This window comes from Protopterus annectens, chromosome 4.part0, assembly GCF_019279795.1.
Source record: "Protopterus annectens isolate FY-2018-M chromosome 4.part0, PAN1.0, whole genome shotgun sequence".
In the NCBI taxonomy this organism is placed as follows: domain Eukaryota; kingdom Metazoa; phylum Chordata; order Ceratodontiformes; family Protopteridae; genus Protopterus; species Protopterus annectens.
In genome coordinates, this window is record NC_056733.1 from 297,676,721 (window position 1) to 297,702,472 (window position 25,752).

General features: G+C 41.7%; 1 protein-coding gene across 1 annotated transcript in view; it reads left to right on the forward strand.

Annotated features, from left to right (window-relative positions):
• Window positions 1–25,752, forward strand: part of LOC122799317 (zinc finger protein 665-like) — a 209,856-nt gene that overhangs the window by 100,737 nt on the left and 83,367 nt on the right. The window contains exon 4 of the mRNA XM_044068285.1: window positions 10,217–10,336. Within this exon, the coding sequence (XP_043924220.1) occupies window positions 10,217–10,336 (120 nt within the window). The remainder of the gene's footprint in view (window positions 1–10,216; window positions 10,337–25,752) is intronic.

The window sequence follows — 25,752 nt, forward strand, 5'->3', positions numbered from 1 at the left end:
TCACGCTTTTTGAACTCGGTCCACTAATGATTGGCAGTAGATTTTCACAAACGCTGAGGTGCCAGCTTGATTTCAACGCTGTCAACAAGGCATGCCCATTTCACATGTCTTCGAATGCCCACCAGACCGCACTTGGAGGTAGGGACATGTGCAGTGACTCCACACAGAACCTCCCTCCACTCCAGCTGAGAATCGAGGCGGGAGAACCTCTTGCTGTGAGGCAACAATGCTACCGCATGCACCACTGCGGTGTTCATAAATAGTAATGCTTAACAAAATGTCTTATAATTCTCTAAATTTGGTGTGTTTTATCTTGTTCTGTTATTAGGATTGTATTTACATGCAGACTAGCCTGGTTTTCAGCGTTGCCATTTTGGCAGCATTTATATTATCATATACACTTTTCATCTTTTTGATAAATTTGCAGACTCCTGATATATTTCTAAGGAAGACATGTCACTCTCAGAGAGTCATGGTAAAAAGACTGCAGTGTTGAAATCTCAGAAGAAAACAATCAACACCAAAAATACCATCCTAAAGAGATGGTAAAAGTAAGGTTACATGTTGCTAAATGTTTTTTAGTTTTTAGTGAACCAGGCATAACAATAAAAGTAAGGAAGCTGAGAAAATGGAATAGCAAATCCAGATGGCTGGTGAAAACAATTTTGCTGAATTTCAGTTTCTTGTTTTCATTTTTAAATTTGTTGTGCATAATGTTTAAATGCCTGTTGTTAATACAGTTAAATAAGATATTAAATAGTTTTACTGTGGTTGTCTATCACATTGGCAAGTATAATGTAGCTATAAATTGAACATTTTCAGCAATTTTACTGAGTCTTTGTAATGCCCTCAGGTAATGGCCATAAATGTAATATAGTTAGAGTTATTCTCCAGTGTATTATTCAAAGAAATAAAAGGACGTTTTCCTTTGTTGCTGGATCTGGCTGATAAGAGTTACTGTGTCATTCCTGGTTTACCAATGCATCATATACCAGCATATCTGGAAGCTGGATGACAGAGATATGATGATTTACTTTGCAAGGGATCACACACACACACACACATATGAACCCAGCCACTGGGGATGCACAAGCTCCGGTACATTTCTTTGTGCCCGACCCCAAGCTTTCGGGTAAATGGGGAGGGTTACAAAGTCGGGAAGGGCATCGGTGTAAAACCACTGCCAAGAATTACTGATGGCGGAGATTTTATAATTACATACCAAGATCGGTCGAGGCCAGTTGTCGCGACCACCACCCGGTACTGTTAGCCAACAGGGTGGGTAGGCGGAAGTGGGCTTCTGTTGGCGAAGAAGAAGAGGAAGGCATACTTGAAGGCAGGAAGAAGGAGGGTTAGAATTGTAGTACTGAGAGTAGGAACTTCAGATGTTGGCAGTATGACTGGGTATAGGGAAGGCAAGCTGATATGATGGAGAAAAGGAAGGTTGATATGGTAATGCGTGCAAAGAGACCAGATGGAAGGAAGTAAATAAAATGTATGGGAAGCGAGTTCAAATTGTTCTATCATGGTGTGGATGGCAGAAAGAAATGGGGTAGGGTTATCCTAGGAACAGTATGCCAAAGAGTGTTTTGGAGTGAAGAGTGTCTGATAGAGTGATGTTTATAGAAGCTTGAAATTGAGGGTGTAATGATGAATGTTGTTGGTGCATATGCTCCACAAGTTGGGTGTCGCGATGGATGAGAAAAGAAAAATTTTGGGTAGGTTGGATGAAGTGGTGATGGGTGCGCAAGGGTGAGAGACTAGTGATTGGAGTGGACTTCAGTGGGCATGTTGGTGAAGTGAATAGAGGCAATGAGAGTGATGGGTAGGTATGGTGTTAAGGAGAGGAATGCAGAAGGTCAGATGATTGTAGTTTTTCGCGAAAAGGATGGACATGGCTGTGAGGTGAATACATATTTTAAGAAGAGGGAGGAGCATAGAGATTGGCCATTACAAGAGTGGAGGAAGATGCACACAGGTGGATTATATCTATGTAGGAGGCCCATTCTGAAGGAGATTGGAGACTGTAAAGTGGTGACTGGGGAAAGTGTAGTTAAAGCAGCATAGAGATGGTGGTCTGTGGAGGATGATATTTGGTGATCAAGAAGGGAGGAGTGTGAAAGCAGTGCCAAGAGTTAAATGGTGGAAGTTAAGAGGTGATTGTGAGGGAGTTCAGGGGCGAGTTAAGACAGGCACTGGGAGGCAATGAAGGATTACGAATAAGCTGGGTGCTACAGCAGAGCTAGTAAGGGGAGACTGCTGGGAAGGTGCTTGGTGTGTTTTATCTGGACAGAGGAAAGGGGGACAAAGGAGACATGGTGGTGGAATGAGGAAGTACAGGAGGTATACAGAGGAAGAAGCTGGCGAAGAAGAGTGGGGATTGTCAAAGAGATGAAAAGTAGACATGAGTATAAGGAGATGAGGCACATGGCAAAGAGAGAGGTGAAGGCTAAGGATAAGGCATATAGAGAGCTGTATGAGAGATTGGACACTAAAGAGGGAGAAAGGACCTGTACCAATTGGCTAGACAGAGGGACAGAGCTGGGAAAAGATGTGCAGCAGATAAGAGGTGATAAAGGACAGTGGGGAAGCGTGCTTACAGTGAGGAGAGTGTGTTGAGTAGATTGAAAAGAGTACTTTGAAGGGCTGATGAATGAAAGGGTAGAGAGAGAAAGGCTGGATGATGTGGGATAGTGAATCAGGAGTGAAGCAGATTAGCAAGGAGAGTAAGGCAGCTATGAAGAGGATGAAGAATGGAAAGGCTGTTGGCCAGATGACATACCATTGGAAGCATGGAAGTACTTAGGAGGAGGAAATGGCAGTGGAATTTTTTAACCAGATTGTTTGGCGGAAATTTTTTGGAAAGTCAGAGGATGCCTGAGGAGTGGAGAAAAAGTGTTTTGAACCTATCTTTAGAATAAGGAGTGATGTGCCAGAGCTGCAGTAGTACAGAGGGAGGATAAAACTGATTAGTCACAGCTTGAAGTTATGGGAAAAGGAGTAGTGGAGAGCTAGGTTAAGAAGGGAGGGTGACAGTTAGTGATCAGCAGTATGGTTTTACATGCCAGGAAAAGAGAGCACTACAGATGCAATATTTGCTCTGAGTGTTGTTGGAAGTACAGAGAAGGTCAGGGGTTGCATTGTGTCTTTGTGGACTTGGAGAAAGCATATGACAGGGTGCCCCTAGAGAGGTTGTGGTATTGTATGAGAGTCGGAATTAGTCAGAGAAGTATGTAAAGGAGTGGTATAGGATATGTACAAAGGGTAGTGTGACATTGGTACTTGAGGAACTGGGGTGGGAGTGACAGATCGTTTAAAAGGTGGAGGTGGGATTACATCAAGGATCAGCTCTGAGCCCTTTCTTATTTAAGTGGTGATGGACAAGGTTGACAGATGAAATTAGACAAGGGCCCGTGGACTATGATGTTTACAGATGGCAGTGTGATATAGTGAGAGTAGGGACCAGGTTATGAGACCCTGGAGAGGGTGGAGATATGCTTTAGAGAGGGAGAGGAATGAAGGTCAGCAGGGCTAAAACAGAATATATGTGTGTAAAATATGAGAGGGAGGGTAGAGGAATGGTAGGATACAGGGAGTAGAGGTTGAGGTAAAAGATAAGGAGGGGAGGGTGAGAAGAGGTCAGGAGTGATTGTAAAGGGTTACGGCTTCCCATTCAAATGTTCCTTTACCCCCCAAAGACCTAAAGGTTGGGCAAGGAAATTTAAATTCTGCCGAGCTGGGACTTCCATTATCAGTTCTCTGCATTGCCCTTTGGCTTATCTACTGCCCAGAGTGTTCAAAGTTCTGGCTCCAGTGATAGCTTTCTTCAGGCTAAAAGGAATACAGATCTATCCTTATTTGGCCGACTGCCTGATTCTGGCTCAAGGAAGGCAAGAGCTTCTTCATCATTTGGAATATGTGATAGCAGTGCTAAGATGCCTGGGGTATTCTGTGAACGAAATAAAGTCCAGTCTAGTACCCTCTCAGGACATGTGCTTTCTGGGTGTGAGACTGAATACAGCATCCCAGATGGCCTTTTAACCCCGGACAAACAAAAGAGTCTTTCCCTTTACTTCCATAAACTATCTCATCAGTCCGGGCTGACTGCAAGGACAGTCCTTCAAGCCTTAGGGTTCATGGCATCTTGTATTCTGGTGCTTCCCAATGCCAAACTGCATATGAGGAAGCTACAATGGTATCTCAAAAATGTAAGGACACAGCACTGGCAGGATCTGTACACTGTCATTCAAATAATACCTTGCATTAAAAAGGGAAATTTTTTGTGGTGGGCTCAGGAATGTCACCTAAACAAGGGACTCTCTGTGACCCGCCAGAGGCGAGTCAGATTTTAACGACAGATGCCTCAGACAAAGCTTGGGGAGCTCATCTAAATGGAAAGTGGATACAAGACAAGTGGCCTGCCAGACTACAACATCTACATATCAACATGAAGGAGATGTTAGCAGTCCAGTTTGCATTAATAGCTTTCAAGGATTTACTTCTTCCAGGGCAGGTGTTGATTCTAACAGACAACACAACTGTCATGTGGTACATCAACAAGCAAGGGGGAACACATTCTTATCCTCTATGCAGGCAAGCAATGATTTTGTGGGAGACTGCTCTCAGTTTACAACTAAGTCTTCAGGCAAGGTTTCTGCCGAGCACAGAACTCCTTAGCAGATGTGTTAAGCAGACAAATCATGGATCCCCACGAGTGGAAACTGGATCTTCATGTATTTCAGAAATTGACAGTGCCCTGGGGAACTCCAGACATAGATCTGTTCGCTTCTCCACTAAACCACCAGCTGCCAAAGTTTTGCACAAAGGTTTCATCACACAGCTTGGAAAGTGGATGCTCTTTCTTTCAGTTGGAAAAATCTTCATGTGTATGCCTTTCCACCTCTGCCTCTCCTCCCAAAGGTACTTCTGAAGGTCAGACAGGACAAGCCAAGGATGATTTTGATAGCTCCAGATTGGCCTCAACAGCACTGGTACCCATTACTGAGAAGTCTAGAGGAAGCCTCCATGGCCTTTGCCTTTGATTCCACATCTGTTGTCCCAGGAGGACAGTCATTTGCTCAATGTCAAACTTCACTCTCTTCACCTAACAGCATTTTCTGTTTTAAACCATAGAGGGTCTCAACTTCCACAACAAGTTTTGAATGTGATTTTGGAAGCTAGAAGGCCTAGTACAAGGAAAGTGTACGCAGATAAATGGAAGAGATTTTTATTTTGGAGTGCAGCTAAGGATTTGGATGTTTCTGAGCCTGATTTAAGTGTGGCTCTTCAATATCTTACTGAGTTATTGGACAAAGGTTTGTCCTTCTCTTCTATTAAGATTCATGCTGCAGCAATTTCAGCTCACTATGATTGTGACCCACCATTGTTTTCTCATCCTTTGTTCAAGCAATTTCTTAGAGGGGCAAAGAATATAAGACCCCACGAAGAGCTCCTACTCCTGCTTGGGATCTCAATTTTGTGTTGGAGAAACTCACTCTACAACCTTTTGAGCCTGCAGCTACTGCTGAGTTGAAATATTTGTCATGGAAGACTGCTTTTTGTTGGCCATTACCTCTGCAAGAAGGGTTTCTGAATTGCAGGCCCTTATGGCAGTTGAGCCTTTCTTAATTTTCATAAGGATAGGGTATCTTTACCTCAATCCTTCCTTTATGCCTAAAGTGGTTTCTAGTGTGGCTTTAAACCAAACTATTCATTTGCCTACTTTTATGCAAATCCCCAAAATAAAGGGGAAAAGATTTTGCACACTTTAGATGTTCACGGGGGGGAAAACAGAACTAAAGGGTTCAGCAATCTCAGCAGTTTGTTTCTTTTGCTTTAGTCTAGGGATAGCCTGTGTCAAAGAGAAATATCAAGTGGAGATTTTGGATAATTTGGGTTTTCCAAAAAAATTACCATTGGCTAAAGAGGACAAGCTGGGAAAGGGCGCTAAGGTATGGATAGTGGGCGTACTCACAAGGGGGGGGGGGCTTTGAAGGGCTGATGAATGAAGAGAATGAGAGAAGGTGGATGATGTGGGGATAGTGAATCAGGAAGTGAACAGATTAGCAAGGAGGAAGTAAGGAAGCTATGAAGAGGATGAAGAATGGAAAGGCTGTTGGCCCAGATGACATACCAGTGGAAGCATGGAGGTGCTTAGGAAATGGCAGTGGAATTTTTAACAGATTGTTTAATGAAATTTTGGAAAGTCAGAGGATGCCTGAGTGGAGAAAAAGTGTTTGGTACCTATCTTTAAGAAAAAGGGTGATGTGCAGAGCTGCAGTAACTACAGAGGGATAAAATGATCAGTCACAGCTTGAAGTTATGGGAAAGAGTAGTGGAAGCTAGGTTAAGAAGGAGGTGATGATTAGTGATCAGCAGTATGGTTTCATGCCAGGAAAGAGCACTACAGATGCAATATTTGCTCTGAGAGTGTTGTGGGAGAAATACAGAAAGTCAGAAGGAGCTGCATTGTGTCTTTGTGGACTTAGAAAGCATATGACGGGTGCCTAGAGAGGAATTGTGGTATTGTATGAGGAAATTGAGTGGCAGAGAAGTATGTAAGTGGTACAGGATATATGCACAAGGGTAGTGTGACGTGGTGAGGACTGCAGGGGTGACAGATACGTTTAAGGTGGGTGGGATTGCATCAGGGGATCAGCTCTGGGCACTGCTGGGACTGCAGTGGTGATGGACAGGTTGACGGATGGATTAGACAGGAGGCCCGGTGGACTATGATGTTTGCAGATGACATTGTGATATGTAGTGAGAGTAGGGACCAGGTTGAGGAGACCCTGGAGAGGTGGAGATGTGCTTTAGAGAGGAGAGGAATGAAGGTCAGCAGGGCTAAAACAGAATATATGTGTGTAAATGAGAGGGAGGGTAGAGGAATGATGAGGATGCAGGGAGTAGAGTTGGTAAAAGTGGATGAGTTTAAGTACTTGGGATCATCCCGAGTGTGGAAGAGAGGTGAAGAAGAGAGTACAGGCAGGGTGGAATGGGTGGAGAAGAGTGATAGGAGTGATTTGTGACAGACTGGTACCATAAGAGTGAAAGGGAAGGTCTGCAAGAGGGTAGTGAGACCAGCTATATTATATGGGTTGGAGACGTGCATTGTCAAAAGGCAGGAGTCAGAGCTGGATGTGACAGAGTTAAAGATGTTAAGATTTGCACTGGGTGTGACTAGGATGGACAGGATTAGGAATCAGTATATTAGAGGGTCAGCTCAGGTTGGACAGTTTGGAGACAAAGCAAGAGAGGCGAGATTGCATTGGTTTGGACATGTGCTGAGGAGGGATGCTGGGTATATTGGGAAAAGGATGCTAAGGATGGAGCTGCCAGGTAAGAGGAAAAGAGGAAGGCCTAAGATGAGGTTTATGGATGTGGTGAGAGAGGACATGCAGGCGGTTGGTGTGAAAGAGCATGATGCAGAGGACAGGAAGAAATGGAAACAGATGATCCGCTGTGGCGACCCCTAACGGGAACAGCTGAAAGAAGATGATGATGATATAGATTATATATATATATATATATATATATATATATATATGTGTTATAATTCTTTTGAATTCTTTTGTAGCTACAGGCATTTTACCTTACTTTCAAAGAGATGAAAATTACAAAGCTTCAATAGTATTAGAGAAAGTAAAGGTTAACTCTTGTACAATGACAGTAAAAAAGACTGCACAGTCTAATCAGAAGGCTAAACTAATGTCAAAAGGTAATCGGATACAAATGATTAAAAGTTCACACAACAAGAGGATGCTGCCAGATATTAATGACTTCAAAATTTTAGGAAACAATAAATTGAACAAAGAGGCATACAATACAATTTGTCAGTAAATTAATAATAACTAATTTTTTGAAAGGTAAAGTGCCGAAAAAAGTTTCCAATGAAAACTTATCTAGTTTAATTTGTCCGATTAATGTGACAGGACAAGCCAAGGATGATTTTGATAGCTCCAGATTGGCCTCAACAGCACTGGTACCCACTACTGAGAAGTCTAGTACGGAAGTCTCCATGGCCTTTGCCTTTGATTCCACATCTGTTGTCCCAGGAGGACAGTCATTTGCTCAATGTCAAACTTCACTCTCTTCACCTAACAGCATGGCATATTCTGTTTTAAACCATAGAGGGTCTCAACTTCCACAACAAGTTTTGAATGTGATTTTGGAAGCTAGAAGGCCTAGTACAAGGAAAGTGTACGCAGATAAATGGAAGAGATTTTTATTTTGATGCAGCTAAGGATTTGATGTTTCTGTGCCTGATTTAAGTGTGGCTCTTCAATATCTTACTGAGTTATTGGACAAAGGTTTGTCCTTCTCTTCTATTAAGATTCATGCTGCAGCAATTTCAGCTCACTACGATTGTGACCCACCATTGTTTTCTCATCCTTTATTCAAGCAATTTCTCAGAGGGCAAAGAATATAAGACCCCACGAAGAGCCCTACCCTGCTTGGGATCTCAATTTTGTGTTGGAGAAACTCACTCTACAACCTTTTGAGCCTGCAGCTACTGCTGAGTTGAAATATTTGTCATGGAAGACTGCTTTTTTGTTGGCCATTACCTCTGCCAGAAGGGTTTCTGAATTGCAGGCCCTTATGGCAGTTGAGCCTTTCTTAATTTTTCACAAGGATAGGTATCTTTACGCACTAATCCTCCTTTATGCCTAAAGTGGTTTCTAGTATGGCTTTAAACCAAACTATTCATTTGCCTACTTTTATGCAAATCCTCAAACTAAAGGGGAAAAGATTTGCACACCTTAGATGTTCACAGGCAGTTGCGATATTATTTGGACAGAACTAAAGGGTTCAGACAATCTCAGCAGTTATTAGTTTCTTTTGCTTTGTGCTCAGGGCAAGCCCGTGTCAAAACAAACTATTTCTAAGTGGATTGGATTTGCATTGCTTTCTGTTATTCCCATCATGGCAAAGAGATTCCAGCTGGGATTAGACCTCATTCCACTAGGGCTACTGCCACTTAACAGCTTTTTGAGGGGGTGGCTACTAAGGATATTTTGGAGGCAGCCACTTGAGTTCAGTGCATACCTTCTCTAGGCATTACCACCTTCCCTTGTACTCTAAATCCAGGGCTGGTTTTGCCACTGCTGTGTTGCAGGGCATTTTGACAGCTCCTGCTTCATTATAGTTTAGCCATCCTCCCTTACCTCTGCTTTGGGATTCTACCCAAGTGTTAGGACTGCAGCAATGTGAGATGAAGAACATAGTACAGTTTTGTACCTACCATAAATGTAGATGTTCGAAGATCCACATTGCTGCAGTCCAATTTACCCTCCCTCCTTCCCCTCTGTTTGAGGTGGTTGTATGGGTTGGGTTATCCATCTGAGGTAAACTGCATTTTGTATATTGCATTTTGTATGTATTGTATATATTATACATATTTTGGTGTTAGACCAGTTGATTGTTTAGTGGTGGTCTTTGGGTTTGGACCTTTCTTTTAGGGTCTTCTGACATCTGGGGCAAGAAAGACTGAGGATATGACGCCGGTCATGCGCGATTTGTACCCTGACGCTCTGATGTCAGTCAAATGCGCCCTGACCGACGCCAGCCTTATACTCTGATATTCGGGCCGAATGAGGGACAGCGGACTACCCAAGTGTTAGGACTGCAGCAATGTGGATCTTCGAACATCTACATTTATGGTAGGTACAAAACTGTACTTTTCATATTTCCTGGGATCACAATTATAGTCCTCAGACTCTCAAAAGGCACCAGTTTAAATGGTTTCTAAAATCTGATAATGCTAGTTGTTGTTGTCTTTCGGCTTTTCCCAGTTAGGGGTCACCGCACCGGAACTCCGGTCCACTAATGATTGGCAGTAGATTTTCACAAACGCTGAGGTGCCAGCTCAACTTTTAACCTTCAACAAAGGCATCCCCATTTACGCATGTCTTTCGAATGCCCACCCAAACGCAGGGAGGACATGCAGACTCCACACAGAAGGCACTCCCCGCACTCCAGCTGAGAATCGAACGGGAGAACCTCTTGCTGTGAGGCAACAATGCTACCGCTGCACCACTGCGGTGTTCATAAATAGTAATGCTTAACAAAATGTCTTATAATTTTCTAAATTTGGTGTGTTTTATCTTGTTCTGTTATTAGGATTGTATTTACATGCAGACTAGCCTGGTTTTCAGTTGCCATTTTGGCAGCATTTATATTACCATATACACTTTTATCTTTTTTGATAAATTTGCAGACTCTGATATTTCTAAGGAAGACATGTCACTCTCAGAGAGTCATGGTAAAGACTGCAGTGTTGAAATCTCAGAAGAAAATAATCAACACCAAAAATACCATCCTAAAGAGATGTGCAAAAGTAAGTACATGTTGCTAAATGTTTTCGTTTTAGTGAACCATTTATAACAATAAAAGTAAGGAAGCTGAGAAATGGAATAGCAAATCAGATGTGGCTGGTGAAAACAATTTTGCTGAATTTCAGTTCTTGTTTTCATTTTTAAATTTGTTGTGCATAATGTTTAAATGCCTGTTGTTAATACAGTTAAATAAGATATTAAATAGTTTTACTGTGGTTGTCTATCACATTGGCAAGTATAATGTAGCTATGGAAATTGAACATTTTCAGCAATTTTACTGAGGTCTTTGTAATGCCCTCCAAGTAATGGCCATAAATGTAATATAGTTAGAGTTTATTCTCCAGTGTAGTATTCAAAATAAAAGGACCGTTTTTCCTTTGTTATGGATCTGGCTGATAGAGTTACTGTGTCATTCCTGATTTACCAATGCATCATATATGCATATCTGGAAGCTGGATGACAGAGATATGATGATTTACTTTACAAAAAGGGATCACACACACACACACACACACACATACACACACACACATATGAACCCAGCCACTGGGGATGCACAAGCCAGTGCATTTCTTTGTGCCGGCCCCAAGCTCGGGTAAATGGGGAGGGTTGCGTCAGGAAGGGCATCCGGTGTAAAACCACTGCCAAAAATTACTGATGTGGAGAAGTTTTCATAATTACATACCAGATCGGTCGAGGCCCGGGTTAACAACGACCACCACCAGTACTGTTAGCCAACAGGGTGGTGGCGGAAATTGGGCTACTGTTGGCCGAAGAAGAAGAGGAGGGGAAAGGCATGCCCGAAGGCAGGAAGAGAGGAGGAAGGTTAGGAGTGTAGTACTGAGGGTAGGAACTTTGAATGTTGGCAGTATGACTGGTATAGGGAGAGAGCTAGCTGATATGATGGAGAAAAGGAAGGTTGATATATTGTGCGTGCAAGAGACCAGATGGAAGGGAAGTAAAGCCAAATGTATAGGAGGCGGGTTCAAATTGTTCTATCATGGTGTGGATGGCAGAATAAATGGGGTAGGGTTTATCCTAACGGAACAGTATGCCAAGAGTGTTTTGGAGGTGAAGAGAGTGTCTGATAGAGTGATGTTTATGAAGCTTGAAATTGAGGGTGTAATGATGAATGTTGTTAGTGCATATGCTCCACAAGTTGGGTGTGCGATGGATGAGAAAGAAAAATTTTGGAGTGAGTTGGATGAAGTGGTGATGAGTGTACCCAAGGGTGAGAGACTAGTGATTGGAGTGGACTTCAGTGGGCATGTTGGTGAAGTGAATAGAGGCAATGAGGAAGTGATGGGTAGGTATGGTGTTAAGGAGAGGAATGCAGAAGGTCAGATGATTGTGGATTTTGCGAAAAGGATGGACATGGCTGTGGTGAATACATATTTTAAGAAGAGGGAGGAGCATAGGGTGACGTACAAGAGTGGAGGAAGATGCACACAGGTGGATTATATCCTATGTAGGAGGGCCATTCTGAAGGAGATTGGAGACTGTAAAGTGGTGACTGGGGAAAGTGTAGTTAAGCAGCATAGAATGGTGGTCTGCAGGATGATGTTGGTGATCAAGAAGCGGAGGAGTGTGAAAGCAGTGCCAAGGATTAAATGGTGGAAGTTAAAAAAGGGTGATTGTGAGGTGGAGTTCTGGGAAGAGTTAAGACAGGCACTGGGAGGCAATGAAGAGTTACTGAATAGCTGGGTAACTACAGCAGAGCTAGTAAGGGAGACTGCTAGGAAGGTGCTTGGTGTGACATCTGGACAGAGGAAGGAGGACAAGGAGACATGGTGGTGGAATGAGGAAGTACAGGAGGGTATACAGAGGAAGAGGCTGGCGAAGAAGAAGTGGGATTGTCAAAGAGATGAAGAAAGTAGACATGAGTATAAGGAGATGAGGCACATGGCAAAGAGAGAGGTGGCGAAGGCTAAGGATAAGGCATATAGAGAGCTGTATGAGAGATTGGACACTAAAGAGGGAGAAAAGGACCTGTACCAATTGGCTAGACAGAGGGACAGAGCTGGGAAAGATGTGCAGCAGATAAGGGTGATAAAGGACAGTGAGGGAAACGTGCTTACAAGTGAGGAGAGTGTGTTGAGTAGATTGAAAGAGTACTTTGAAGGGCTGATGAATGAAGAGAATGAGAGAGAGAAGGCTGGATGATGTGGGGATAGTGAATCAGGAAGTGAAGCAGATTAGCAAGGAGGAAGTAAGGACAGCTATGAAGAGGATGAAGAATGGAAAGGCTGTTGGCCCAGATGACATACCATTGGAAGCATGGAGGTGCTTAGGAGAAATGGCAGTGGAATTTTTAACCAGATTGTTTAATGAAATTTTGGAAAGTCAGAGGATGCCTGAGGAGTGGAGAAAAAGTGTTTTGGTACCTATCTTTAAGAATAAGGGTGATGTGCAGAGCTGCAGTAATTACAGAGGGATAAAACTGATTAGTCACAGCTTGAAGTTATGGGAAAGAGTAGTGGAAGCTAGGTTAAGAAGGGAGGTGATGATTAGTGATCAGCAGTATGGTTTCATGCCAGGAAAGAGCACTACAGATGCAATATTTGCTCTGAGAGTGTTGTTGGAGAAATACAGAGAAGGTCAGAAGGAGTTGCATTGTGTCTTTGTGGACTTAGAGAAAGCATATGACAGGGTGCCTAGAGAGGAGTTGTGGTATTGTATGAGGAAGTCGGGAGTGGCAGAGAAGTATGTAAGAGTGGTATAGGATATGTACAAGGGTAGTGTGACATTGGTGAAGACTGCGGTGGGAGTGACAGATATGTTTAAGGTGGAGGTGGGATTACATCAAGGATCAGCTCTGAGCCCTTTCTTATTTGAAGTGGTGATGGACAGGTTGACAGATGAAATTAGACAGGAGGCCCCGTGGACTATGATGTTTGCAGATGACATTGTGATATGTAGTGAGAGTAGGGACCAGGTTGAGGAGACCCTGGAGAGGTGGAGATATGCTTTAGAGAGGAGAGGAATGAAGGTCAGCAGGGCTAAAACAGAATATATGTGTGTAAATGAGAGGGAGGGTAGAGGAATGGTAAGGATGCAGGGAGTAGAGTTGGTAAAGGTGGATGAGTTTAAGTACTTGGGATCAACAGTTCAGAGTAATGGCGAGTGTGGAAGAGAGGTGAAGAAGAGAGTACAGGCAGGATGGAATGGGTGGAGAAGAGTGTCAGGAGTGATTTGTGACAGACTGGTACCAATAAGAGTGAAAGGGAAGGTCTACAAGAGGGTAGTGAGACCAGCTATGTTATATGGGTTGGAGACGGTAGCATTGTCGAAAAGGCAGGAGTCAGAGCTGGATGTGGCAGAGTTAAAGATGTTAAGATTTGCACTGGGTGTGACTAGGATGGACAGGATTAGAAATCAGTATATTAGAGGGTCAGCTCAGGTTGGACAGTTTGGAGACAAAGCAAGAGAGGTGAGATTGCATTGGTTTGGACATGTGCTGAGGAGGGATGCTGGGTATATTGGGAAAAGGATGCTAAGGATGGAGCTGCCAGGTAAGAGGAAAAGAGGAAGGCCTAAGATGAGGTTTATGGATGTGGTGAGAGAGGACATGCAGGCGGTTGGTGTGAAAGAGCATGATGCAGAGGACAGGAAGAAATGGAAACAGATGATCCGCTGTGGTGACTCTAACGGAACAGCTGAAAGAAGATGATGATGATATAGATATATATATATATATATATATATATATATATATATATATATATGTTATAATTCTTTTGAATTCTTTCTTTTGTAGCTACAGGCATTTTACCTTACTTTCAAAGAGATGAAAATTACATAGCTTCAATAGTATTAGAGAAAGTAAAGGTTAACTCCTTTACAATGACAGTAAAAAAGACTGCACAGTCTAATCAGAAGGCTAAACTAATGTCAAAAGGTAATCAGATACAAATGATTAAAAGTTCACTCAACAAGAGGATGCTGCCAGATATTAATGACTTCAAAATTTTAGGAAACAATAAATTGAACAAAGAGGCATACAAAACAATTTGTCAATAAATTAATAATAACTAATTTTTTGAAAGGTAAAGTGCCGAAAAAAGTTTCCAATGAAAACTTATCTAGTTTAATTTGTCCGATTAATGTGAATGAAATAGAAGTGGAGAAAGAAAAGTAAACAAAGCCCTGGAAATGAATGGCGTTGTCCCCAAAATCTATAAAATACTTTCTATTGCATTTTAACTTTTACTTAAGGTGGTTTTAAACATTCATATGTCTTGTAGCATTTCAGCCTCATGGAAATATTCACTAATAATCCTCATTTTAAACCAAGATATATATCCCACATGCTGCTCTAAATGTTGACCAATTTCTCTTTTGAATGTAAGATTAAAAGCTTTTCTACTGTAACTAATGAATCTACATCATATAAATTTTGTTTAGTGTAGCCATACACCAGGTAATATAAAGAGAATGTTAACCCTGTTTGATTATATCAATATATAAAAAGCAGTATTTACATGTTAAGATAGAAAATAAAAGCATTACAGTATAGGACGTGACTATTTGTTTTCAACCTTGGAATAATTCAGTTTTACAGAAGAATGTATCTAAGTGATTGGCTCTCTTTACTCAAGTAATATGGTATATGCCAAACTAGATAAATTTATGTCACAATGTATAGAAACTAAAAAGGACTAAAACAAGGCTACCCATTATCCCCTGTGCTGTTTAAGTTTGCTGTGGAACCTTTATTATTAGCAATGAGACTAGAATGTAATATTTCAGGAATCAGAATGACAGGGATTATTTGTAAACTGTATATTCCTAATATAAACCAATACAACTAAGTAAGCATAAACATTCACCAGATCAGCAGGATCACTATAGAATTAAAAACACTTTTTACTAAAAACTGTTATAGTTAAAGAAATAAAGTAAAACTAGACTTAATTAAGTGCTTTCATCCATTGACTTGGACTTCATCAAAATCAAGGCTGAAATAATCCATCATCACATTTATACTCTCAGAAGTGATCAATTAACAATTGATGCATAACACAATTAACATTTAAAGGAACCCTATTCAAAGTAAACTCAGACTTCACAAGGGGTTATAATTAAAAACATTACATTGTATGTCCCATAGATATAAGATGTTATAGACATTTATTATATGTCATCTTAAGGATAGGTTGCAAATTAATAACACCATTAATGCCTAGACGGAAACTGACACCCAATTGAATCTGCCATTTAATTTTTCTTACTTTAAGGAAAGTTTTCAAGCCACCACCCCTAAGATTACTTTTTACTTCTTCTAAAAGAGCAAATCTAAAACCAGAACATCTTTTGCTAATAGTCTGATGTTTAAATAGGGCAATGTTGATGTTCTTTGTTTTTATTTGATATATATGCTCATAAATCCTGCTCTTAAAGGCCCTTGTCCCACTTTCCGATTGGGCCTTTAAGAGCAGGATCTATGAACATAGAGATCAAATAAAAACAAAGAACATCAGCAATGCCTTATTTAAACATCTGTCTATTAGTCCTTTGAACATGCTACTTGGTCTGATAAGTTTCATGTTAGTAAAGAAATGGCGTTGCATAATAACCTCATGCCAATATGTGTCAAGAAAAATCAGTACTCCCTCTTATGGACGTTCTTAGCCTTAGCCAAAAAAATAAAAATAAAAAATACAAGCAAATGGTTGCAAAATTCATAACCTATAGTTGTTGAATTTATTTCTTTCCTAAGACAGTTTTATAATCAAAGCAAATAAAAAGCTAAAGAATATATGTATGTGTATATATATACATATATATATATATATATATATATATATATATATATATATATATATATATATATATATATTATGTATGTGGGTTACCTTCATTTGAGCGACAGCTCATTTGACTGAAACTCATTTCCCTGACAAGTAGTACTTGCAGTGCACTGGAAAGCAAGAAGATGGGATATGTCCTTTTCCTCACTGTAGTGCGACCCTGGAGTTTAAATATATAGTTAGGGAGATGTGTGGGGGCATAGCCCCCCACCTAGTTTGGTTTACTGAACAATATAAAACAAAAAGCAGAGAATATAAAATCAAACTAGGTGGGGGCTATGCCCCCCACACCCTCCCAACTATATATTCTAACTCCGGGGTTGCACTACAGTGGGGAAAAGGACATATCCCATTTACTTGCCTTAAAGTGCACTGCAAGTACTTCTTGTCAGGGAAATGAGTTTCAGTCAAATGAGCTGTCGATCAAATGAAAGTAACCCATATATATATATATATATATATATATATATATATATATATATATACACACACACACACACACACACACACACACACACACACACACACACACACACACACACACACACACATATATACATATACACAGTGGATATAAAAAGTTTACACACCCCTGTTAAAATGACAGTTTTTTGTGATATAAAAAAATGAGACCACAATAAATCATTTCAAAACTTTTCCCACCTTTAATGTGACCTATAACCTTTACAGTTCAATTGAAAAACAAACAAATCTGTTAGGGGAAAAATATAAAAAACAAAATATGTACAATAAGCTGATTGCATAAGTGTGCACACCCTTAAACTAATACTTTGTTGAAGCACCTTTTGATTTAATTACAGCATTCAGTCTTCTTGGGTAGAAGTCTGTCAGAATGACTGAATTTCAAAATACAAAATGGCAGTGTGTACAGTAAAAGGTATATGCCCTTTTCCCCACTGTAGTGCATTCCCAGAGTTAGATTATATAGTTTGGTTTTATAACATCCGTTGTCTGTTAATAAGGTAATTAAGTCGTTTTTAATTTTGGAAAGAGTTAGTCGTTGGTGTTGTAAGTGTGCAATTTTTTCTTTCATAGTTTTCATTTGCTGAGATGAATTGTTGGTGATATTTACGCAGTTTATTTCATATTGTGAACCTAGGTTTTGTGAGTGTTAATGTTATTTGTGATGAAATATTTGGTATTTACAGATCTGTGCATTTTTTGTTATGTTAAGCAATTCACAGGTGAAGGAAAACACATGTCATGTCTATGGCTTAACATTTTGCATTTTGCAGTTCAGCATTGTAAGCTTTCATTATTCTGAAATTCAGTCAACTGAGTTTTCATTATTTTAAACAGTCAGGATGTAGACTCAGTCAAATGAATTTCAGTATTTTGAGCTTTTAGTCACGTGAAGTGGAACTATCTCTTTCTCTCTATATGTATATCTATCTATCTATATATCTATATCTATATCTATATATATATATATATATATATATATATATATGTGTAGATATAGATATATATATATAGGTTCCCTTCAGAATCTCGAAATCCTAAAATTTCGGAATTCATGTGGTCGAGACCATATGATCAAAGTTTTATAACTTTGAAATTCTGAACTGAGATATGTATATACAAAGAGGAACGGGAGATTTCCCTTTTCCACACTGCAGTGCGATCTCGGAGTTGGTATATTTAAGTAGCAGGGGTGTGGTGGGTGCAGGGCAGCTTTCCCCCCTGCAGAAACATTTAAACAGTTGTTTTTATTTTGGATTTGTTTCAGAATTTCGATATTCTGAAACATTGATCATATGATCTCAATCATATGACATTCGATGTTTCGGAATTTCGAGAGATTCTTAAGTGAATCCATATATGTGTATATATATATATATATATATATATATATATATATATATATATATATATATTAGTTTCACTTTATAATCTCGAAATGCTGAAATCTTGACTTTCAGCATTTCGAGACTATAAAGCCAAATTTTAAAATGTGGAAAGTGCATAATCACGAATTCGAATATCTCAACTTTGCGGTTTTGGCTTTACCTTACGTGACGTGCGGTGTTTACTTTGGATGCAGTTTGATGTGGTGTATGGATTTGCATGAAGTGTAAGGTAAGTGATTGTTTTTAAGGGTCTTGGGTGGGAGTTTGTGTGTGTGTTAGATTGTTTTTAAGTTGTATGTGTGGGTTAGGGTAGGTAGATTAACGTATGAGTGTGTAATTGTTGGATGTGTTGGTATTTGTGTATGTGTGTGTGTGTGTGTGTGTGTGTGTGTGTGTGTGTGTGTGTGTGTGTGTGTGTGTGTGTGTGTGTGTGAGGGACTGTGCAATGTCTGGGTGTGAGTGTTCTGTCTGTTACTGTTTGTGTGATCTCAGAGTTAGTATATATAAGTGGGGGGGCATGTAGTGTAGGTATTTGCGTATTTGGTGTTGTGTTTTTTGTATTTATTTGTTTTGTGGTGTGGGTGTTGTGGTTTGTGTGTGGTGGATTCATGCCTCTGTCTCTCTCTCACTCTCAGTCTGGGTCTTCCTCTTCAAGCTCCAGTTTCCACTCAGTAGCTTTTCACAGATGCCTCAGACAGGGGTTGGGGTGCCTCTTGTGGCCTCCTAAAGGTCCAGGGTCTCTGGCCTCCTCATCAGAGGTCAGACCATATCAAACATAAAAGAGATGAGGGATCCATTTCTGGCTCTGCAAGCTTTTTATTGCCTTTTTCTCCCAGGCCCCTAAAAGTTTTCACAGACACTAGTATGGTGACATGGTATGTCAACAAGCATGGGGGCACAAGGTCCTATCTTTTGCCAATGTCGACTGGGAACTGGGCTTGACCAGACGTCCACCTTCAGTTTCATAACAGGGCTCCCTGGCCACAGGCCTGACAACTGACTCTCGGCCTTCAGCTTCTCAAACGATTTCCAAGTCTCCTTCTCTAAAGAGAAAACAAAAAACGAGGCATTGGTCTACGCCACTAGAAGACCAGCCAGACTGGCAAACTTTCTCCCAGTCCCTGGTTCAGGCCTTTATGGCCCTCAGGCCCACAGCCCCACATACTCCTGCTCTGCCTACCCTCAGCCCTAGGCCTCCCTCTGCCAGTTCCATCCCTCTTCCTCATACTCAGGAGGAAGATTCTTCTTCCTCCTCCTCTTATGGGTCAATCACTTATACTTCTCAACTAACCTCTCCCCTGGAATATTGTTCTCCAGATGAAGACTCTCTGGAAGGAGACTCCCCACTTGGAGATATCACCTTTGGGGAGACTATCTCCAAAATGAGATAATACTTCAAGTGGGATGCCATACAAATGACTAAGGTACAAAAAGGTACTTAGCTCCTCCAGATGGAGTCTTCCTCTCCCTCTGCTATTCCCCCTGCGATTCCAGCCTACCTGGATGCATTTGCTTCTGCTTTCAGGACCCCTGAATCCCAACCTCCAGCCCATAAAAGGCCAGATAGGTTCTATAAATTTCCTGATGATCAAAAGTACCTCATCAAGCCACCCATGGCAGACCATGCTGTCATTGCAGTGGCACCAGACAAGCAATCCAAGCAGATTCCTTCCTCTTCTCTCTATCTAGACTATCTCCAAAATGAGAGAATACTTCAAGTGGGATGCCATACAAATGACTAAATTACAAAAAGGTACTTAGCTCCTCCAGATGGAGTCTTCCTCTCCCTCTGCTATTCCCCCTGCGATTCCAGCTTACCTGGATGCATTTGCTTCTGCTTTCAGGACCCCTGAATCCCAACCTCCAGCCCATAAAAGGCCAGATAGGTTCTATAAATTTCCTGATGATCAAAAGTACCTCATCAAGCCACCCATGGCAGACCATGCTGTCATTGCAGTGGCACCAGACAAGCAATCCAAGCAGATTCCTTCCTCTTCTCTCTTGCCATCAGACAAAGAGAGTAAAGTGATGGACAGACTGGGAAAAATATCTATACTTCCTCCACCCAGGCCTTTAGGACCATTAATTATTGGACACACATGGTAAACTATGCTCTAGATCTAGCCTCCCAGGTGACTACATTGCTCTCTTCCATGCCTGACTCCCCTACAAAACTGCAGGTTGCCGCTAAGCATTCCTTAGCAGCACAGGTAACCAGACATTCTATAAAATGCAGCTACAATGCTGCTGAAGCCTCAGACAGATCAGCCACTTCTGCTTCTGTATTACACAGGTACTCCTGCATCAGACTTCAGCCCCTTCCTGATGACTTCAAGAATAAGATGCTGGATGCTCCCCTGGACAATGTTCTTCTTTGGCAAGCAATCTGCTGAACAATTCAAAGGTTTGCAGAAAAAAAGCAAGGAACTGCAGGACCTGAAGCATTTATTGGTTTCCCCAGTTCCAAAATTATTTAGGAACTACTCTGCCAAACACAGCTTTGTTAGGAGGGCACCTGCTCCTTCCACTTCTTCCTCAAAACACAGGAATGGGGCTAAGAAACCCTCCTCTCCTAGGACTACTTCCTCCCAATCTATCCCCAGGCAACCCTTTCCAGACAGGCTGAATAATGTGTGACTGTCTACATCCCCTCCAACTTCTTCCCTCTCTAAATGCCTCTCTCACTGTCTCCCCTATGGCAACATATTACCTCAGATCAATGGGTCTTATCAGTAGTGGAAAAAGGATACTTTATGACCTGGCAGGAAAAACCCATACCAAAAGGCATACCCCTCCCTCCAAAAAATCAAATCCACCTGATACCCCAGATCATCCAGGATTTACTATCACAGTGCACCATAGAGAGTGTTCTAACAGGGTAAGAGGGTCAAGGGTTTTACTCCTGGCTCTTCCTAGTCCCAAAAAAGGAGGATCCTTGGAGGCCTATACTGGACTTGTTCCTGTTAAACCCCTTCCTGCATGTATTTTCTTTCCGCATGCTGTCCTTCAAACCCTTCTTCCACTGTTGACACCCGGTGCCTTCATGGCCACTTTGGACTTGAAGAAGGCATACCTCCATATCCCCATCCACCCAGACTTCAGGAGATTACTGCGCTTTTCTGTGTCATCCTCAAATTATCAATTTGCTGCCTTACCCTTTGGTTTGTCTACAGCACCAATGGTCTTCACAGAGTGTCTAGTTCCAGCAGTAGCCTACTGTCAAACAAAGGGCATACATATTTATCCTTATCTGGATGACCTTCTCATCCCAGCAGAAGAGCAAAGTACTCTTTAGTCACACCTGCAATTCACAATGTCTCACCTAAGTCTGGTATTTACTCTCAACCTACTGAAGTCCTCATTCACTCCATCCCAGGACCAGATCTTCTTAGGCTGCAGAATAAGAACAGATTTGATGAAGGCTTTCCTCAAACTAGACAAGGTCATATCTCTGACCAGCTTCTTCCAAGACCTGTTTCTAGTCACCCACATCTCTGCCAGGGAATTTCTCCATCTTCTGGGCTTCATGGCAGCTACACTTCCTATGATGCCCCTTGCCAGTTTGCACACGAGGAAAAAGATCCACTGGTACTTGAAAAATGTCTGGTCCCAACACAATCACCCCTTGGATTTTCAAGTGACCTCCCTGCTCTGCCTGAAGAAAGAGTTGGGGTGGTGGATCCAGCAAATAGGCCAGAACCCAGGCATCCCCTACAGCTCACCATTTCATACACACAGTTGCCTTGGATCAGGGATGGAAGGCCATTCTGAATGGTCTCAAGGTACAGGCTCAATGGGAGCCCTCCCTCCAGGAAAAATATATCAATGTGAGGGAAATGACTGCTCTTCTTCTAGCTGTAAAGACCTTCCTCCCACACATACAACTTAGTCCCCTCAAGTTTTCACAGACAACACCACAGTGATGTGGTACATCAACAAGCAGGGGGTGGCCAGATCCTACTTACTTTGCAGGCTAGCAGTACAGCCATGGGAGTTGGCCACTCAGTACAATGTAACACTGCAGGCGGTCTACATCCCATCACAAGACAATCATGCACATGCTCTCAGCAGATCATTCTCTCAACATAACGAATGGATGTTACACAGGGATGTTTTCTTAGATGCTATCCACCAATGGGGCATCCCACAGAGAGATCTGTTTGCCCTCCTCAAAACAGAGAACTAGAGATATTCTGCTCCATGCTCCCCTTCCCACTAATGTGGAAAGTGGATGCCTTTTCAATCTCTTGGAAGGGGCTATTCCTCTATGCTTTCACCCTTTCCCTCTCATCTAGAAGGTCCAGCTGAAAATGCAACGGGACAAACGAAAAAACTTTCTGGTGACTCACTATTGGCCAAGGCAGCATTGGTTCCCCCTTCTTCTATCTCTACCCAAGGGCAATCACCACAAGTTGCTTCACAAGGTGAATCTTCTCACACAACAGAAGGGATCCCTCATCCATCCTCATCTGAAAACCCTCAGCTTAACCCTCTGGGTGATAAACTTCTGATGCCTTTCAGACACCTTTACTCTGAGGACATGTTATCTGTCCTGCAGGAGGCCAGGAAACCTACTACCAGGAGAGCCTGGTTATCAAAATGGAAAAGCTTCTCCAACTGGTATCTTCAAAGGCAACTAGACCCCTTCCAAGTGGATGTTCCTCTAGTTCTAGCCTACGTGTGTGACCTCCTAAAATCAGAACTTTCATACTCTTCAGTGAAAGTCCATCTGTAAGCCATTTCAGCGCATACCCACTGATCCAACCCTATTACTGAGATTAGAGGTGAAACTTTTTCTTAAGGGGGTTCTCCACATCAGACCACCGAGGAAACCTTTCCTTCTTCCGTGAAACCTGAACTTTGATCTGGAGAAACTTATCACTGCCCTTTTTGAATCTACAGCTTCTGCCACTTTAAAGATGTGTACCTGGAAGACTATCTTGTTAGTAGCCCTTACTTCAGCTAGGAGAGTCTCTGAGCTGCAAGCACTCATGACTACTCCACCCTACACGGTCTGTCACAGGGACAGGGTTTCTCTTCGTAGCAACCCTTCATTCTTGCCCAAAGTGATCAATGAACTGTCCCTCAACCAATCTATCCATTTGCCCACCTTCTTCCCCTCTCCACAGAATGACAGTGAGAGAGTGCTCCATTCCCATGATGTTCACAGGCAACTGAAGTTTTATCTGGACTAGACCAAGGACATTAGGAAGTCCAACCAACTTTTTGTATCATTTCACCCTGGACCCTGGGGAAAGCTGTGTCCAAACATACTGGATATGCAAAACTATAAACTTCTGTTACACTTTCCATGGCAGAGAGTTACACTACACAGTTAAAGGACACTCCACTGGAGCAGTGGACTTTGTAGGGACCTTTCTCAAAGGCCTGGATACAGCCACTATCTTAGAGGCAGCCACATAGTCTTCTGTACATACCTTCATCAAGCACTATAAATTGGATAACATTTCCAGAGCCAGGGCAGGATATGCAAAGGCCATCCTCCACGGATTCCTGGAGACTGCTACCTCTTCCTCCACCCTTTTCTCTGCTTGAGCTGTGTAACTCTCCCACATGTGAGAATACTGCAACATGAGAATAGAAGGACATAGATTAGTTGTCTAAAATCTTACCATAACTATAGGTGTCCTTCTCTTCCATGTTGCAGTTTTTTCTTCCCTCCTTCCTGTCCACTTAAAGGATCTTTTTCCTGTCTGGATGGCATCCTTCCTGTATTCGTAGACTATTGTCTGAATGGGCAGTCACTTCTGAGGTCTGTGCATGTGGACAGCGCATGTTATGGCCCACGGTTTATGGCCCTGCATGTGACATCCCACGCAGCTGACAGTAACCAGGCTTAAGCTTTGGTAGAGGAGCCAGACATTCGGGTCGCCTGAGGCAGAAAATCCCTCATGTGAGAATATGGTTATGATAAGATTTTACACAACTAATCTTTCTCTTATTTGTGTGATTTGCTCCATGCTGGGTTGGCATATTCTTAAGTTAAAGCTCACCTATCAGCAATTTCCACTTGTCTGCCCTTGAATCCTCCTCTGGCCTCTAGTTTTGAGGTCAAGCAATTCCTTAAAGGTGTCCTTCATATCAAGCCTCCCAGGAAGCCTATTCTACCTTCTTGGGACCTCAGTTTTGTACTTGAGGACTTGATCCAGGTTTCCTTTGAGCCTGCTTCTTCAGCTTCCTTGCAACATTGTACTTGAAAGACTGTTCTGGTTTTGCCTCTTACTTCAGCTAAGAGAATGTCTGAACTTCAGGCTCTCATGGCTACTCACAGAGACAGGGCGTCTCTTCATACTAAACCTTTTATGCCCAAGACGGTCAAGGAGTTGTCCTTTAATCAGTCTGTTCATCTTCTTTTTTAACTTCTCTGTAGTCTGCCAGTGAGAAGGTCCTTTACACCGTGGATTTGCATAGACAGCTCAGATATTATTCAGATAAAACTATTTTTTTTTTTTTTTTTGCAAATCTGAACAGCTTTTTGTTTCTTTTCATCTCAAGACTTTGGGGTTGGCTGTTTCTAAGCAAATCATCTCCTCTTGCATTTCTAAGTCCATTTCCTTTTGCTATTCCTTTCATAGCAAATGTCTTTCCTCATCAGTAAAGGCACATTCTACTAGGGCAGTTGCCTCCTCCAGTGCCTTTTTCAAGGGTTTGGATACCAGTTCCATCCTTGAGGCTGGTACTTGGTCCTCTGTTCATACTTTCACTAAACATTGTTAGTTGGTTGTTGTTTCTAGGGTAAGAGAAGGCTTTGTTATGACTATCCTGTATGGGTTCATTGAGGGTTCCTCTTTGCCTTTCTTCTCCCAGGCTTCCTCTTGAGCTCTTGTACTCTCCCTTAGGTGAAGATTACTGCAACAGTGAAATGAAAGGAATGAGTACAGCTGTATAAAATCATACTGTCCTTTTTCTGAGTGTTGCAATATTTGGTTCCTCCCTCTTTCCCCCTCTGCCCTGACTTGTGCCCTGTGTTCTGGTTGCCATCCAAGTCGAAGGCCCCTCTTCCTTCTTTATTTTTCCTTCTGGATACACACATTCCTATTTCTCCTTGAGGGTGTTCTGTTCCTCCTAGGGCTTTTTCAGCTCTGAGTGTTTGCATCCGTATGTCACCTTTATGCCCTACGTTGTGTGCAGAGATTATAAGTGTGACGTATGGCACCCGTGAGAGCTGTAGGCTTTTGTATACTGGCTGGATGATGAGCTATCCTTGGCAGGAGATCCATTGGGTGAAGATTACTGCAACGGTGAAAAGGGCATCTACTGTTATGGTAAGATTTTACACAACTGTGCATTTCTTAGTAAAATTCTATTGTTTAACAATGAAGTGACAAAGAAATAGTTTGTAAATATTGCATGTAGTTCTAGTTTGTGATAATTCAAGTTAATTATTACATAAAAATTTGATTCTTAACATGCACATTTTTTTCTTTCATCAACTGTATTAATTTGAATTCATTAAATTAGATTTTTTATTTCTTTTATCAACTATGCTAATGATTGCATGTTAATGATATTGTATATGTTATTGCAATTGACAGGTCCTAGTCATTCATCCAATAAATAAATAAATGGCATACCTACAGTTGTTTTGTTTCCTTTTGCATCTACAGGCAGGCATTCTACCTTAATTTCATGGGTATAAAGGAACACACCAACATGATCCTCATTTCAAACATAATGACATTAAGAGTGCTTTATTCTGTTGGTTGGTGTAGCATC